Source organism: Clarias gariepinus, chromosome 1 (genome assembly GCF_024256425.1).
Source record: "Clarias gariepinus isolate MV-2021 ecotype Netherlands chromosome 1, CGAR_prim_01v2, whole genome shotgun sequence".
NCBI lineage: Eukaryota > Metazoa > Chordata > Actinopteri > Siluriformes > Clariidae > Clarias > Clarias gariepinus.
The window spans coordinates 14947439-14966852 of NC_071100.1; the positions used below are offsets into that span (position 1 = coordinate 14947439).

At 36.7% G+C, this 19414-nt stretch overlaps 1 protein-coding gene across 1 annotated transcript; it reads left to right on the forward strand.

The window, feature by feature from the left end:
- Positions 1 to 3628: 3628 nt before the first annotated feature.
- Positions 3629 to 19272, forward strand: LOC128522524 (tetratricopeptide repeat protein 39C-like). The gene is made up of 14 exons (XM_053495613.1): positions 3629 to 3800; positions 7033 to 7081; positions 7294 to 7422; positions 11421 to 11538; positions 11631 to 12123; positions 12456 to 12624; positions 12732 to 12825; positions 13927 to 14034; positions 14246 to 14355; positions 14506 to 14629; positions 14733 to 14830; positions 14970 to 15074; positions 15243 to 15281; positions 16454 to 19272. The coding sequence occupies exons 1-14, from the start codon at positions 3679 to 3681 to the stop codon at positions 16544 to 16546; spliced, it is 1851 nt and encodes a 616-aa protein (XP_053351588.1). The 5' UTR covers positions 3629 to 3678; the 3' UTR covers positions 16547 to 19272.
- Positions 19273 to 19414: the final 142 nt, after the last annotated feature.

A 19414-nucleotide genomic window follows, 5' to 3' on the forward strand; every position in this document is an offset into this window, starting at 1 on the left:
TTTTTGTCTGGTGCATCTCATGGATCCTCTAAATCTGATTGCTATTTGGGGAGTTTAGGCTTAGATTGGTGGCCTTAGGCTACTTGGTTGCTCGGCCCTGTGTTTCAGTTTCCTGGCATATAATTGATAATCAATTTGAATTTGCAATGTTAATGTTACAGTATGTGGTGTTAATGTTATGGCTGATTGATGGTTTTCGAGCAACAAAACGTTGAACCTGGTTCACAAACTTTCCCCGCTGGGATAGTTAATGCATTTATAATTTCTCCACCCCCTGAGAGGTATTTTAATTATGCAGTGCAGGGTGGACTGACCCTCTCCAGACAGCCTGCAGCATAATGTAAAACGCTCAACTCTGACTGGGCATGAAGATGATCTTGATCTTGACTGATGTAGGCAGTTTTTCTTTTATATTAACTTATGCATTAACATTTTCTATTATACTGAACTTTCCGCCTCTTAGCACATGGGTAGAGCAAGGACTGATTTATGTTCATACTATCTGATTTCACCCAAATGAGGATGGGTTCCCTGTTGCGTCTGGTTTCCTCTCAGGGTTCCTTCCTATTGGCATCTCGGCGAGCTAATCAAAGCAAACTGGTAATTATAATTCTTTTTTTTTTAAATATAATTTAACATCATTTTACAAATGAAATAAAAAAGAAAGTTCCTTTATCTTCAGATGTTCAGTCCATGTTTGACTGGCAAGACCCACTTTAGTTGGCCATTTTGCTGGTGACTTGATGATGTCATAGCTGTAATTATCCCATCTTATAGCAATTACTTGAATGACATGCTTGTTGCTCAAATAAAAAGGTATTTCCGGTGTCAGCATCAAACATTCTTTACTATGAAATGAATTCTTAAATGTTAAACGTTCATACCAAAATGACGACCTTTCATTTTTCATTGGATCTTAAAGTATACTTTACATTTTAAAAGATGAAAGAATGAACACCTACTTCTTTTTTTTTTTTTTTTACTTTTTTTTGTTTTTGTATTTTAATGTGTAATACTGCTAAAGTACTGAACATGGCAGGGAATGCAGTACAATTCTCCTCACTCTCCACATTCACAAAGACTTTGAATATAGATAACTGCATTATGCAGTTAAACACCAAGCTTGACCTTTAAATATATATTTCATAAATGCAGTTTTCCATCACAACATCTCAATCACATGTCCATTCCTGTGTCACACAATGCCATACACTAATTATATTAATTAATCCTTTTAACTTCTAATTTATCCTCCATAGATTCAAGACAAAATTAATTAGAAAACTTATCTTAAGAATAAAAAAGCCTTAAGGCTTCATTTAATTAAATTAGTCATTGGGCCTGATAAGAAGTATTTAAGAGCTGAACCTTTTATCATCAGCTAACCTTATAATGATTCATTACATCTCTACCTCAGTGAGAACATGATGATGATGATGATGATGATGATTCTATCAAGTCAATGCATCAATCAATCAAGTTGTCCCAAATCTATAGATATAATAAATCATATATATATATATATATTGGGGGGGGGGGGGTTGGGGCAAAAAAGCCCTTCCTGACACGACCCCTCCATTTTATACAGGATTGCATCCAGTGGCTGGGGTTTGGGAATTGGCTGGGAATCAAGCCCGGGCCTTTCACATGGCAGGCGAGAGACCTACGACTGGGCCACCAGTGCTCCTATTATACTGTATATTTCTGTTATATTCAGTGACATGCAAAATAAATTGACTGATGTGACTGATGTTAAATATTTATTCCACTAATTTTTTTTTTATTTTTTATAATTGTTTCTTTATTGTACCTTAGGGGGGTTCGTTCACACATTAAAAAGAAAGAAGTCAGGATGTGAATTTGGTTCTTCAATTGCTTGGTCAAGTATCAAGAATGAACATGTTTAGCAATAGTAGATTTTGCCTTATACATTTTTGCACTTTCACAACACTAAATGGCAGTCCACACAGTCCACCAATGTCTGATTAGATCAGATTACTTATTACTAATAACTAATACCAATAATTAGTGGATTTAGTTTAACTCTCATACCTGTTGGGAATGTATATGAACACTATCTTAAATTTTTGTTCTTTCCTTATTTAGTCTCTGGCGCCCTCTTTTGGCAGACACGGGTACAGCCAGACTTTGTAATCATTCCCATTCTCCACACACTGTTTTTATTTCAGTGTATAAATAATTGAATGCTCTAATAGGAAAGTTACATATTATAACTCGGAAGATGTTGATTGGTTACCTATAATAGCAGCTCTGAGAGTAGTCCCAGCTGTACAGTAATTCAAAGCAGGTGATTATATCAATGCACTTGTTGTTTTAGGAATAATCTCTGGGTTACATTGTGACTTGTATGACTGATGTTAGAGATTCAGGTTGTGTTTGATGAACTTGTCTGTAAGCGATGATGTTTATTTCACATGCAAGGAGTCTCTAGTGTCAGCTTAATGTAAAAGTCAAAGGTAAAGCTTTAACTAAGGCTTTAACTGAAGCTTTATCCCCTACACCTGAGGAGTGGAAGGTTAACGACGTTGTCAGGGATTTGAACTCAAGACCTTCTCACTAATAATATTTTTCATCGGTAAAATGCTGTGGTGTTAATAGAATTAAACACTTCAGGACAACTGGGCCATTTTGTGGCTTTGTAATTATTTATGTATTATTATTATTATTATTATTATTATTATTATTATTATTATAAAAACTGATGTAAACTGTTTTTATTCTTTCTATTTTTGCAGGACAGTCTATCTATCTTTCTACCCTCTTATTCTATCCTATCTTTCCTTTTGTCATTTGCCTTTTTGTTTAAGCATTTTACTGCATACGTATCATGCTGTGTATGGTTGCATGACAAAATAAACAAATTACAAATAAATTTGAATCTTTGATTTTTGCTTTTATCATCATTTATTGCTTCAATCAAAAAGATTAATCATTGATAAAATGCTGTGTTTTAAATGGAATTAAACACTTCAGGAGAGTTGGACCATTTTGTGTTTTTTTATTTATTATTATTATTATTATTATTATACGATTATAAACTATACGTTTTAAAATTGACATTTCTTATTCCATCTATTTTAAGTCACATACAGCCTTATAAGCATTTCTCTTCATATCATACTGTGTCTGGTCGTGTATGTGACAAATAAAATTGCAATAGTAATAATAATAGTTATTATTATTATTATTATTATTATTATTATTATAACACCCTGATTCGAGTACAGCTGTTTACCTCAACGATTAATTTGTTTAACCGAAAACTGATCTGGGGTCAGCCGTTACCACAGACTTCCGCCTGCACTTTAGCCAATAGGAGAGCAGAGAGTTTGTTTTGGCCACGCCCACAAACGCAGGACCTCTCTCTCTGGTCATGTGACGTGAAAAAGCGGCAGTCAAGGTGTGAGGATATAAACACGGAAGCCGGAAGACCGCGCGCGCCTGTTTGTTTGTTTGTTGTACACTATTTACCGGACCGAAACATAATGACGCTGCGCCGGTTGTTGTTTACGACAAGCGTGTACTTCCGGTGTGTGCTGCAGGTTGCCCGGTGTCGCTAAGAGAGAGGGAGAGAGGGAGAGAGCTGAGTGTGTGTGTGTGTGAGAGAGAGAGAGAGAGAGGGAGAGAGCTGAGTGTGTGTGTGTGTGAGAGAGAGAGATGGCGGAGGCTGGAGAGGAGTTTCCTGAGCAGGTCGATGATGCGGAACTTTCACTGCAGGGAATCAACATGTTACTGAACAACGGCTTTAAAGAGAGCACAGAGCTCTTCCACAGATACAGGTGAGTGTGTCTGTGTGTGTGTGTGTGTGTGTTAGTCCTGCTCTTACACACCTGGTTAGTAATGAACCATGTTAGCTGATGACCTGCTACTGGGGTCCTGACACACACACACACACACACACACCAGTGTCATGTCTCTGTAACAAGTGTGATAAAGTATCTCAGCACACCTGATGTTTTACTGACAGTGACATCATGTCAGACTGAGTTGTTTAAAGTCATCGCTGTAAGCTTTAGTGTCGAAGGTGAGACCAGTCCCTAAAAAATAAAATAAAATAATTATTACAAATGTAATCATGTCACTCTTGTAAAAGCTGAAGCCAAACTATGACGTAAGGGTAAAAACCCGAAAAGAAAAGTATTTTGAAGAACACTCCCCTACTTTATCGTTACCGTCAAAAAGATGAGATAAAACTCGAGTAATCAGGAAGCTCAATCACGCATAAGTACAATCAACGTACAGTCGGACCTCGAATTACGAGTAACGTGGTTTGCGAGTGTTCCGCAAGACGAGCAAAGATTTTTTTAATAAATTTTGACTTAGAAAACGAACAAGTCTTGTCATGTATCACGCATGCGCTTCTTGTTTTGACGCCGAATGTCACGTGATCACAGCTGAGCCAACGATTTTTCTCTCTCTTGCGCTGCAGAATTGTGGGTAATCGTCTCCCCTGCTGGGTCTTAGACCGGTCTTTAGATTTAGATTTACACACGTACACAACGCCAGCGCGCACAAACGGAAACACTTATCTGTTGGGATTTTTTTAAAGATAAAGTGCAGGTTAATTAGTTTTATTTTTGCTTAATATTTTGTGTTAATTATTTTTATGTATTTATTTTTTGGGCTGTGGGACAAATAATTTAAGTTTCCATTATTTCTTATGGGAAATTCTTCGATTTGGTTTACAAAGTGTTTTAGAATACGAGCCCGCTTCCGGAACAAATCCAAGGCTCCACTGTATTTGATATATTTATAAGTATTAGTACAAAACTAAAGGTTTATATAAAGATTTAAAAATGTATAATAATAATTGTTATATCTGTATTATTATGTACTTGGGAGCATGCCTTTGAAAGCATTTCTACATAAAAGAAACCTCTATAAAGAGCACAAAAGAGTAATAAAATAATCACTGTCTATATGTGTTGTAAATACTCTAAGCTTAAAAGTAATCAGTAGTGTTGGATACAGAAGCGTTGTGCAGTTTTATAAGTAGAGCATCTGGTGGGTTTTACTGAGCGTGCTGGAGAACATAAGTTCTGGTCACTTTGTCACACTCGCTCCTTTATATTTTTATGCAAAATAATAATAGTAATAATTGTGTTGGTAATCACAGGTTTTATCTCACATTCCATTCTTGACGCTACCATGTAAATTTATCCAAGCTTGGCCTGGCATTGTTTTTGGAAAGCGAAGGGAATTTGTATGTTGTAAAACCAAAATGAACAACATGCGTGCTGGCAAGACACTTTAGTGTACATGGCAATTTTTAATGTCCATTCAACTGAAGTAAGCAAAACATATATATATATATATATATATATATATATATATATATATATATATATATATATATATAACATTATGTAACATTATAGACATAATATTATTTGGTGTTATGTTGCCCATTTGTGCGAGATGTGTTAGGTGTGTATTACTGACAGCTCATTTGTACACTCATATCCCAGCATGCAGTAGCTTTCACGGTGCAGCAAATGAGCGGAGTGACATTTAGGGTCGCACCAGGGCGCTTTTTCCACATTGAGGAAGCTCATCAATTAACCAGGTGTTACACAAGCCGCTGTGTGATTGCTATAACATCTGTGTTAGTGTAACAACTCGGAAGCAGAGTGACTGGACACACAGCGTAAGAAAAGAAGAAGTGAAACACTTAAAAAAAATAATAAAAAAAAGCTAAATGTCCATATCAATCAATCATGAACAAAAAGTTTGTTTCCATAATAAAGCTTTTGTATATTTTATTCTATATTATCTGTTTCATGTTTTTAATACATTAAGTATATTGTTATAATATATTGTACAGTATATTGTTTTATTCATTAAAAAAATCTAGTAATGTTCTATTTTATTCTAATAAAGTGTATAAGCTATATATACAGTGAATGTATATGTGTGTGTGTGTGTGTGTGTATGTATATATATATATATATATATATATATGTATGTATATATATATATATATATATATATATATGTATTTATTTATTTATTTTTTTAGGTGCAAGACAAATGATATATAGCAAATTCAATTAGATTCTAATTAAAATTTATACAATATAGTTTTTTTTCTTTTTCTATTTTATTTTAATTGTAACATTTAGTTTTTATTCTTTTCTATTCTGTTCTGTTTCAATTCTAATAGAGTCTTAGTCAATATTTTTCTATTCTAATAACGTTCTGAAGATTACCATTTTTGTTCTGCACTGCTTTATTTTAAGCAAGTTTTTTTTATTGTATTCTATTTATTCTTATTCTAAAATAAGGTTTTCATTTTTAACATCATATTAAACCCTATGGATTAAGAATGGGATGTTACTTAAGTTTGTATGCTTGTGAAGGCAGGCGGGCAAATACTTTTGTCAATATAGTGTAGCATCAGGATTTGACAGAAGTGTGTTCATGGCCAGTCTAATGTGTTTATGATTCAGAAGGAGGAGTACACGATGATGTGTTGTTTTGATAGGTGGTAGATCGGTATAAGAGGAATCCAACCGTTCAGGAAGTGCAGTTTATCAGAAAGTTTTCAACATGGTCTCCTGCCAGGCTGGTTCTGAAGAAGAAGGCATTTAAGGAGCAGAGTGTGGTTAATGGGGGGGGGTTTGGCTTTAACATTGTACTTCCTTACAATGTTGAAGCCAAACTTTCACATAATTTTGCAACATGTACGGCTTTTAAACTCCTGTGTACAGTAGTTAAGCTTGTGCAATGTTCCTGTCCATAGAAATACGTGTAACCGATTCATCCACAGTACAATACTCACACTGTTTGTGAATTTATTTTCAGTATTACCAGAGGAACTTGACTTGTTCTGGTTTCTCTGTTAGAAAACAACCGCACCATTGTTTTCATGTAAACGACAACCTTATAATCCCAAACCCATCGTTTTAGGCTTCGAGATCGAATTCCGTACTCCTATTACCTCTTTCTGTTCATCAACTGCTGCCTAATTCAATAAAAATAACTTTGAATCGGTTCCTCTTTGTGCCATAGGAATTACAGCCCTCTGATGAGCTTTGGCGCGAGCTTCGTCAGTTTTCTGGTAAGTCTACTTCCTTTGTGAAACTGCTAAACCTTTGGTGTCAGGCTGTGTGTCAAGCGATTTGTACCGTACGTTTTCAAAACAACCATGCCACGTGGTCATCATTATAATCATCATCCTCGGAGTAGGGAAAGTAATTTTCTTATTTTTTTTTCCTGCCACCCAGTACAAAGTTTGAAGTGAAATATTAAGTTTAACTCTCTGTTTTCCAGAACGCCATGATGACGTTCGAGGAGGAAAAGATGCAAGTGGCGTCCGAGGACCTCCGGGCCACGGAGAAAATGTGCGAGGGCGACAGCGCCGGCGTGATCGAGACAATCAAGAACAAGATCAAGAAGAATGTGAGCTTAATACCCGGCACTTCTCACAGTCAGGATCGCCATCTGTCTAATTAATGTTTTAATTACAGTAAGCGGGGTTCAAGAAGTGTAAATCTTTTCATTGGACAGAAAACGAATACGCTGTTTAAGAAGTAATGACGGATTGTAGCTGTCGGAGGAGAGCCTGAGATATTTATGCTATTGAAGAGCAGTAATAAAACATATCTGCTGTTTTATATTCTATGACTGGGGTTTTGACTTACAGCAGAGAGCCTTCAAAGCAGCTGTGCCGATATATAACTCAACAAATTTACTCGCCAAGTCATTTAATCGATGCCCACTTTGTTTGTTCTTTATATCCGAGGACTCGATTAAAACTACAAAGTTTCATTTACAATAATGTCCTGCTTGCAAATTTTTAATGGCAGAACACAATAAAACAATAGCTAACTTCGCTTTTATACACACAACGCCCTGTACATCTGCTCTTGTGAAATCTGTCCTCCATGCTAAAAGGTTCTGTGGAGAAAAGGTTGAGGGTCTAATAATTATAACGTGAGATTGTGGTTATTTAAAGAGAACGCTAAAATGAAAAGTGTTTGAGTTATAAAAAAAAACGTGGTATTGTGAGAAATCATAAATATGGAATAAAAGATAATTCAGCAGAATAATATATATATATATATATATATATATATATATATATATATATATATATATATATATATATAAAATATAATATATATATATATATATAATATATAACTCAAACCGCTGTTAGAGTTATTAATTTATTAAATAGTATAAAAAGGACAGGCTGAACAAGTTTGTCTGTTCAGCTCCGCTTACAGGAGGTATTTTATTATTTAATAATATACACCGCCGGTGGTAGTGGTCGTGTAGTGGTTAGCAGTGTCGCCTTGCACCTCCAGAGTCCGGGTTTGATTCCCATCTCTGTGTGCATGGAGCTTGCATGTTCTCCCCGTGCTTGGTGGGTTTCCTTCGGGGTACTCCGGTTTCCTCCCACAATCCAAAGACATGCAGATTAGGATAATTGGCATTCCCAAATTGCACGTAGTGTGTGAATGAGTGTGTGAGTGTTTCTGCGATGGATTGGCACCCTGTACAGAGTGTACCCCACCTTGTGCCCCAAGTCTCCTGGGAAAGGCTTTCACTAAGGGATTGGGAATGATTGCTGTCTGGCTCACGGATAACATAAATTGTCTGAATAACGGATTACATTTTTGAAAAAGTAACTAAATAACTGAGGACTTACATGGCGGACCTAACACGTTAGATTACTCGTTACATCAAAAAAGTAATCCAAGTATTGTACTCCAACGTTACTTTGTAACGTGTTGCACTCAACACTGATTATCAACACCTGGAAGTCACCTTTGTGGATGAAATGTGGTGAAGTTGAATGGTAAAAACCACTGTACAAGTCTCTGGAGACAGTGTTATGATCTGGGGTTGGTTCAGTTGCTCAGGTCTAGACTCTGCAACGTTATATGGCGATAAAATAAAGTCAGCTCATGATCTGAATGTACTGATGACCAGGTTATCACATCCGTGGAGTTTTTCTTTTTCCTTGATGTAACAGGACGACTCCAGAACTTCAGGAAAAGAAAAATAGTATGATGTATATTAAATTAATATCATACTTATGCAATATTATCATAAATATTAATATATAACGTATAGCAATACATTTAGTATTAAAATATTTATACCATGTTTTTCTTTTCTTAGTGTTTTTTAATTTTCTTTTTTTGCTGACTGTGTTTACTGTACACGTTTCTAAACTCAGAAAGATACAACCCTTGCTCGGAAACACAAGTTTTTAAAATGGAAAATAACTGCCTAGAGAGAAACCTCAAACCTGGATGTACATGGGAAAAATAACACGCAAAGTTATCTTTTGCTATATTTTGATCAGCAATTAAAAATCTGCAAAAAAAAAAAAAAAAAAAAAAATCAGTTTTAACCGAGTCCTCGGTATAAAAAAACAATAACATAAGCATAGATTAAATGACTTGCTAATTAAATGAGACACCTTTGGCAGCAAAAATGAAATCGAAAGTGTGCTAGCGATAAAGAAAACATTACCGCACAACAGGCAGTGTAACATCTGTTCAGAAAACAGAAGCATCTGTGCCGCCGGTCGTCCCATAACCACACAGTTTGAGCGACTATTACGTTTCACTATAGTTACATAAATTTGTTTGATTGGTTACTGTGCATTTGGGAACTGGTATTCCCTTTTATTTTATTTTGTTCATCAATAATTCACAGAGAAAAATAAATAAATCCAACATCTGCTCAGTCAGTTAAGGCCAACGATGCATCTAGCGTCTAAGAACGATTCTGGAGGTCAATCTGTATACTACGTAGTTACAAAACATCCACCAGATGCAGATTCTCTCTCTGTCACTTTCACATGTTTCTTCTCCGACCCATACAGGATGGGTATCCTGGCTGATACATGTGCTTGTTTCCTTCAAGGTCATGATGGAGAACAAAAGCCCAAAATCAACACACACAATCAGTACAGAGAGTTCTCTCAGATCAAATATAGACATCAGAGGACATTTCTATGTACAAAGCGAGTCAGTGTAACGTCTTATCATGCTACCTGCAGCAATGTGACAAACGTTGTCTTGTCGACAGACCAGGATTGTTCGGAGAGTGAATGCACACCCACAGACACGCAAGGTTGTTTCATTGTGCTTTGTTACATACCTTGAATAACGCCTACAGCTGTGTCTCGCACTTACTTTGAGCTCGGTAATGAACAGGAAACATTTAAGGCTTTTTCAGAAATTCTTTTGTTTGTTTGTTTGTTTTCTTATATGTGCAAACCTTTTGGAGAATACTATTAAAAAATGGATTAAGGCAGAATCATTGAAAATACTTAATATATTGACTTTACAGAGGCACTTTTTGATATATTGTTAGTGAGTTTTTTTTTTTTATTAATTATCTTCTCTTGAGATTTGATATTAACATGCGCTCTCTCTCTCTTTCTCTCTCTCTCTTGCTTTCTTTCTCTCCCTTCTCCTTGAGCAAACACAGGATGTGTTGGTGGTTTATAATTTTTGAAGTAACAGATGTACATAACACCGGACGTATTCTGTATTATTGCTGTTAATATCTAGAGACCCTTCTTACACACACCGTGTTTGTGTGTTTGACTGTGCTGGCTTAGACCAAGCAAGTCGTTCATTCATCTACAAAACTTTAAAACGTTACACATATTTTTCAAAAGATGATGAGAGTCTAATTAACATGTACATTGCCACTCAAAAGTTTGAGATCACTTTCTAACTCCTTGGTGGTTTATGATTTATATTTCTTTCTACAGTGTAAATCAGGGCTGAAAACGTTTAAAATGTACAATAATCTCAATACAGTTGATATTGAGATGTATCTGCTACTCATCCTCTGTAAATCCTTCATAACGGCTCTAATCTGAGGTGTTGTTTGAGGTTAATTGGTGATTTTTGAGGCTGGTAACTCTAAATAAACTTCTCCTTTACAAATTCTGAGGTACGTTCAGGTCTTGATTTCCTGGGAGGGTCTTCATGAGAGACAGTTTCATCGTGGAACTTAATGGGTTTTGCAAATGCACTTGACGTAATGGTGTTCATGCAAGCACTGTTCCAGAATATCTGACCTTCATGTCTTAATATAACAACTGACTGTTGATGTTGTTGTTGTTGTTACATAATTATAATAAATATAATTCCATATGTGTTATTTTGTAGTCTTGAAATCCCCAGTATTGTTGTACAATGTAGAAAAAACTAAATCACTAAACAAAAACAAATAAATTTGCAAGTGATCCCAAACTTTTTAGCGGTAGTGTGTAAAGTTATATATACTTTAGTTTATTTTTCAAGACACCACTAATAGGGTGACAGAAAAGGTGAACTTAAATGAAAGTTTTTAGTACTAACTTTCCTGGGTGTTTTCTCGCTAAGTTGTAAAATGATTGATATCAATGACTTGATGTGCAGCAGGTGGAGGGTCAGAAGACTGAGGTGACCGTGATCGAGCGGCTGCTGAGGCTCATTATAGTGGCCGACTGCCAGGTCTACCTAGCCGTTCTGTCCTTTGTCAGACAAGAGCTCTCAGGTTGGTGCTTTTTCAACATTTTGTACTAATGCACTAATGTTTTAACGCTTTTAAAACCACACGCATTAGTTTTACGTCTTGCGTTTGTACAGGATACATTAAAGCTGGCTGGACCCTCCGCAAGGCCTGGAAAATGTACAACAAGTGCTACAACGAGATCACCCACTTGCAGGAAGTGTACCAGAGAAGGTCCTCGGTACCACAGGGGGCACTTTCTTTTGATCAACCCAAAGAAAATCAGAGTACCTCAAGTGGCGGTCCTGAACCTGATCCGAGTCAGGATCGCTCCCTGGCCCGGGTCTCAGAGGGGTCACGTGGCGGCAGCCGCAAATCGTCCCCCAGTTGTTCCAAGCACGGCTCGAAATCTCGGCCGCGACTGGATTGCAGCGTGACCGCGGAGTCCCTGAGTCGCCTGAAGGGCTCGGTCAGTTTCGGCTACGGCCTGTTCCACCTCTGCATCTCCATGGTGCCCCCTCACCTGCTGAGGATCATTAACCTTCTGGGATTCCCCGGCTCGCGACAGGAGGGACTCGACGCCCTCATGTACTCCAGCGAAAGTAAGGACATGAAGGCCCCTCTCTCTACGTGAGTAGGTGTAAAGAAGCATGCTGGGACAACGGGGCAGTAAAAAATTGTAAAGAAACAATGTGTGGTCAGTTAATAGAGTAGCCATGTTTCTTCCAGATCTAAGTGAAATTTAAAGTTGCTTATTCAGCATTTTGACATTACACACATGTACACACATAAAAATCTAAGGTGAGTGTTATTACATTGTATAATATAAACACCGATCTCGATGTAGGTTGGGTATGTGGAGGAGTTTAATTGAAGCAATGCTTGATATTGGGTACATACCATAGCGTGATCTGGCTGTACAGTCCTCAATAGTCACCGTTATCTGTGTGTTTTTGTCTCAGACTGGCCCTGCTGTGGTATCACACAGTTGTCCAGCCCTTCTTTGCACTGGACGGCTCTGAAACAGTGGCAGGACTTCAAGCTGCTAAAGCCATACTCGAGAAGAATGAAGACGAATATCCAAACTCCTCCCTCTTCATCTTCTTTAAAGGGCGAGTGCTGCGGCTCGAGGTGAGCACGTGTCGGGGCAGCTGTACTAGCATCATGACCATGCCTGAGAGTGTGTTCTCTGACGAGTTTGTGTAATGTTCTTTTGTTTTTTTGTCTGTTTCCGTCAGTGTGAGATCAGCAGGGCTTTAATATGCTTTAACAACGCTTTGGAGCTGGCTTCAGAACAGAGGGAGATCCAGCACATCTGTCTGTACGAGATTGGTAAGTAACTCTGTACCACTGCACCTCATACACCTGAGGCTGTCTGCTACACAATCCTTTTCCTGTGTTCCAGCACACTTCCTATTAACATGACTGACTGACTGATCTAAAACCTGTAGGTACCTACTGACGTCACTGACTTGTGTGATGACTCACTACTCACTGACTGAATTAAGAACAAACCGCCTTATGGTCTCACGTAATCTGTTTTAAAAATGACTGGTTGACTCACCGATTCAATGTTATACTGACTCAGTAACTGGTTGTCTCACTGATTGACTTACTGACTCAAACACTTAATCACTCAAACACTTACTTTCCCACTGATTTACTTTACTTACTTTATTAACTTAGTCACTGACTGACCTACACTTACTGATTCAATGATTTACTGACAGACTGATTCACACACTCATTCACTGACTGACTGGCTGGGTCACTCACTTCCTTATTAAAAAAACTGACTGACTCTCTCACTCACTGATTCACTGACTGATTGTCTGACTTATTGACTGACTGACTGACTCAGACTCAAGACTTGCACACTCTTTGAATCAGTGATTTACTGACTTACTGATTCATTCATGACTGACTGACTGATAAACTGTTTGACTGATTCACTCATCTATTGGCTCAGTGCCTGACTGGTTGGCTTCCAAGCAGACTGATTCAATGATTCACTCACTGACTGGCTGACTCGCTCACTTGCTGACTCGCTCACTTGCTGACTCGCTCACTGACTGGGTGACACACCAACTGATTCATTAAATGACTGACTGACTCAATGAGTAATTCACTCACTCCTTGACCGATTCACTGACTCACTTACTCATCGAGTCACTGACTGATTCCTTCACTGATTTAATGAGAAAATGTTTGACTGACTCCTTCACCTACCGATTCAATGACAGACTCACTAACTCACTGACTTTAACTGACCAGATGTACTGACATATTAACTGACTTGCAGATTTGACTATTTCAAAAGTGCGATAACTTAGTGACTTACTGAAACAGAGTATAAAATACCCTCGTTAACTCTGACCGAGCCTCTTCCCCACTCGTAATATCTGAGGTTTACACAGTGCCGCTGTGTTGCAGGTTGGTGCAGTATGATTGAGATGAGCTTCTCTGAAGCATACAAAGCATTCGATCGTCTGAGGACAGAGTCACGCTGGTCCCAGTGCTACTACTCCTACCTCACTGGAGGTAAAGAGCATCCAAATGAATAAATTAATTATTTAAGCGTTAATCATAATGAATAAACAATAAGGCTGGGGTCAGTGCTATGGATGAAAAGGGGAAGAATTTAATTAAATATATATAAAATAACTTGCAATGCAAGTTGATGATTATTTTATGATTAAAAAAAACAACAACTTTTCTTTATGATTACTGATGATGCGTGTTTATATTTCAGTGTGTCAGGGAGCTGCAGGCGATTTAGACGGAGCTTGTAACGTGTTGAAAGACGCGGCTCTGGTGTTCAAGAGGAAACACAACCAGATTGAGCATTTTTCCATGAGAAAGGTAAGTTTGAGAAACACAGATGAAAAAAAAACACATTGAGTGCACATCAGGTTAGCTTTATTAAATAAAAACTTAAGAGAAACTTAACCAAAACTTTAAACTATATGAATTGTTGGCTCATAAATCGTTTGTGTGCGTCTGTGTTAACAGGCTGAGGATTTAAGGAAACCCGGCCCTACGAAAGAGCGATGCACCATGGCTGCCATCGAGATTCTGTACCTTTGGAAAGCTCTAGCTAACTGCTCCACCGCCAAACTGCACCTTATGATTGAAGGTTAATCAAACAACACAAAAAAAGAAGGACAGGCCACGTTTCTGATATGTTCATATGAATAAAAAATGTACACGTGCTGATCAGCATTTTCTCTATGCGTCAGTTCTTCAACAGATGGACGGCTCGTCGTATTGTGGACTGAGACACCTGCTGCTGGGCGCCGTGCACAAAAGTCTAGGGGATAACGCCAGCGCGATAAAGGTGCCAAGCACTGACAGAATGCAAACTGTGTTAAGGAATAAAGTTAACGTGTAAATTTTAGCATGTACAGTATATCTGCCATCATACTGGATCGTTGTATTATGTGTCTACAGTAGATGTGTGTTTGTGTCCACTACAGAGTTTTCAGATGGCGTTTAAGGATGAAGAAGGACAAGTCAGTAACTCCTACGTGCAGCCTTATTCCCTCTATGAGCTGGGATGTGTGCTACTAGAAAACCCCGAGGTGTGTTTGTTTTTAATGTTGGGTCTAGATTTCTGATGCTTCACCTTCTGGTGCGCGTGGATTTAAGCTGAGTTCGTAAAGTTCATGAAATTATCTTAGAGACATAGCTTTATAAATATTATGATGTGCGGATGTTTAATCTGCCTTTTATCTTGTTATTATTTGTAGTCTACAGCCAAAGGGAGAGCTCTGCTTCATCAGGCCAAGGTACGTTTATTTATACACTTATTTCTTTAACAACATGGGAATTTATCCAGGAATATTAATAATTATAATAATAATAATGAATTGAACAATGTCGATACTGGTTTATGATCACTACTCCTGAAAGACAAGCTCTTACATAACTTTAGCTACTTGGTGAATGCCAACTGTGAACTACACATATAGATTCAAAATAGCATTTCAGATCAACCAGTCTTTACCCATATTTGCATAAGAGCTTTGCAATTTATTAATTTATTAATATTTTATTTTACGAATACATAAAACTAAGAGCAATCTTGATTTTCTCCTTAAAAAGAGTCCTGAATGATTGACAGTTGCATAGTTCATTTTTATTTTCAAATCAAAAAATTACTGTATTTTTTTTTTTTTTTAGTTTATACTTTGTACGGTATACTGTGTGTGTGAAATGCGTTTGAGTAAATAAGTACATGTTTAACATCGATTACTATATTTATCAGGGATGCCACAAAAAATTGGCCAAAACTTACCTTTTTTTATTAATTTATTTTATTAATTAATTTATTTATTTTACTTAAGTTAAAAAAATTTGTCTTACAAATTGAATACATTCGTTCACATTTTTGCACTGCAAAAAAATTTTACCAAGTGAAAATAGTTTAAGTCTAGTTAAACGTGAATTTAAATTTATGAATATAATCCTTCAACAACCTAATAATAAGACACACAATTCTAGACACATTTCCTTTGTGCAAATTTCTCTTTTCTTATGGCCAATCATTTTGTCTTTTGTTCAATAAATAGATGCTTAAAACTGGTATAATTTAAAAAATAAACCAAGAAATGCACACTCACAAATAGAAAATAAAATGTTTCATGAATGAACAGAGAGAGAATGTGCATTAGAAATCTAATAATAATAAAAATATATACAGTACTGTGCAAAAGTCTTAGGCACCATATTATATGCTGTACCAATTTAGTTGTATAGTTTATCATGTCTGCAAAATTGTATTGTATATTTTAGATCAACTTGACATGATTCTAGACATTTTCACAATTGTTGCAGTGTGCACAGTAGTTTACAATTGCTTGAACAAATCCGAACATGTTTGCAGTAGAGGAATATCCGCCCTTAATATGATCTATTCAAACAGATAATCCTCACTAATCCTGTCTTTTGTGTCCTGCAGGAGGACTTCTCTGCGTACGATTTCGAGAACAGGCTGCATGTGCGGATCCACTCAGCTTTAGCTTCTTCAGCTACAGCGACGACTCCACAATAACTCCTTTGTTGTAGTTCTCCTTCTCAGAAATAGAATGTACACAAACCAGCAACAAACACCCGAAGCGTCATTCAGAGGAATCAGAAACAAGCAAACCGGAACGAGCAGAGCCTCAGACTGTTACTGATGATCATGGACTGTTCATGGGTCAAATGTTTTTTTGTTTTTTCCCTTTTACCCCCAAGCACAACTTGCATCTGAGTGTTCAACTCAAACCGGGACTTCTGATTGTGCAGAACAACAGACCCAGCTATGAGAGTAAAAACTACAGCAGTTCCTCTGCATACAAATTTAATCCTTTAATTTGTAATCTTAGTTCCTAAGGCAAGTTCTTACACATTTCCACATGGAAAATAATGTAAATGCAGATAATCTATTTCAGTCACCCAAAAATATTACCAATATTACCAATTTCTGACACTAAAATCATACTTTTGCATAAGAAAACAATCAATACATTTAGAAAAGACATGTAAATGAAATAAAATATGAAAGAAATAGACATGAAACTTAATCTGACTTAACCTTAATTAATGATTCATTTCATTACCAGCTGCTTTAAAAACTAAACTGAAAGCGGCTCTGTTTTCTTCTTGCTACCATCCTTGATAACATCTTTAATTCACTAAATCTTGCACAAGACCCCCACCAAACCCCGCCCCCCAAGTTTTAAACAGCCAGTTTGTTCGGCTCTGTTAGTTCACTCGAATGTGGAAAATGCTTTGTATGTTTGCAAAATTTTAGTTCTTTAGGCAGAAGTTCGAATGCTGAGATACCACTGTATCTTTATTTCTCTATAGAATCCCCTGCTACACTAATGTACTTATCCCAGCTTTTCACTAGTGCTTGGATACCATCAAGGTAAAAAGGTTCCTTGAATCCCTGAGTCACAGACATACAGCCTTTTTTTTAAAAAAACGTTTTCCTCATTCAAATGTTTTACTTTGTCTTAAGAGTCTCAACACCATACCGTGCTTGATGTCTTCTGTAATTGTTTTATCATCATTCACAAGCAAAATCACCAGTCCCGGTTTGACTTGAACACCACTCATATATATTTTAATACTTGTTGAGAAAAGATGAATAGTCAATTTTATTTTGTGAATTGTTATTGAAAAAAAATCCAGTCACAAAGTAGATTTATCAAATAGTGCCTGTGTTATACTTAAAATCACTTCTAACTTATTTGATCGAGTTTACAAAAAAATAGGTAACATGTTCAGATGTAAGAGATACATCTGTGTGTGTCTTGCAAGAGATAGGAGATTTAAAATGTGTTATTTCTTTCTTTTTTTTTTGGTTGGGGTCAGTAGTCTGGAACCTGGCCATGCCTGTGGTGGTTTAAGTGGACAGAGGTAGCTCAGTGATCAAGGTGTTGTACTACTGATCGGAAGGTGGCAGGTTCAAACCCCAGCACCACCAAGTTGCCACTGTTGGGGCCCTTGAGCAAGGCCTTGACTCTTAACTGCTCAAATGTATAATAGGATAAAATGTAAGTCGCTCTGGACAAGGGCGTCTGCCAAATGCTGTAAATGTGTGGTCTTCATTACAACATGAACAAAAGTCTTGCCAAATCATAACCCGTCACACCTCCTGGTTTAATGTTCACTCATACAGCTAGCAGTTGCACATCTAAATTTTTTAAATATTTTTAAGACATACCAAAGTATAAAAGAGGCTGCCTAGAGAACCTGAATATTGTTTGTCAGTAAATACCGAAATATTTGTTGTTCTACTAACAAATTCCAAAATAACAATGTATCCTTATATATGTGATGTCATCGTCTGAAGCTGTATGACTTAAAATGTATTACTGATTACTGTTACATTTTAGAAAAAACTGCTCTGTTACTTGTGGTTTGCTGAAAATATCTCGAATGTGAAATCAAGCCTTTATTTTGTGGTACAGTAAAAGTGTTGTTTAATAGGTAGGTACTATATGTGGTATTTAAGTATAGGTTATTTACACACAGACTTTTGACGAACAGTACAGTATGTAATATTTTTGTAAAACTGGCCAAGTTTGTACTCTAATGCAATAGCTACTCAGATTGTAATGATATCCATGTGATCATGTGACGTAAGTCATATGAGTCATATTTTTCTAAATTGAATATTTAATTGTGTGGTGAGTAATGTTTAAAGTACCAGGTACACTAACACAGTTAGTGCTAAGTAACATAACAGTGGTATGAAATAAGCTGACTGAAATTAGCAGGTAAATACATAAGGAACACAAGAAACGCTTTCTTTTTTTTTTTTTTCATGTAAGTTATTATCCACTTATATTTGCAAAGGATGGACTAATCATTAGCTGTACCGTGTCATTATTCTAACGCAGCATGACGTGCTACTGTTCAAACTGAATACTTTTCGCACATAACCTATTAGGTACTTGAAGGTCCAGTGTGCAAGGTCGTACCTGACGGTACTGCATGCTGACCTGATAAATACTACCTAGCTACTGTACTGGTAAATAAAGTATTACTCAAAATGGTATAATTGTGTTTAACTGAGTAAACAGCATTAAACCACTTTAAGTTAAACACAGTTATAGTAAATTCTGTGGAGATTACTAAAAATATTGTCCTGGGTGAGGCAGCTATGTATGAAAAACATGACAGCTATGTCTGAAGTGTTTTTGATTTCCTTGTCCTCAGCAGTAACATGTCCTTTATTATACCCATGCTGTTCTTGACTGTTGCTTTCGGAAAATAAAATAAACAATTGAAATACATTTGGTTTTTTTTTATGTCCCTCTTGGCTGGAAACTAAAAAGGGATAAGATAATCTATTAACAGAAACACTTGATCATTCATACAGTTAGACCAAACAATTGTGTGCTACAGGTTAAAACTTAGTTATTTT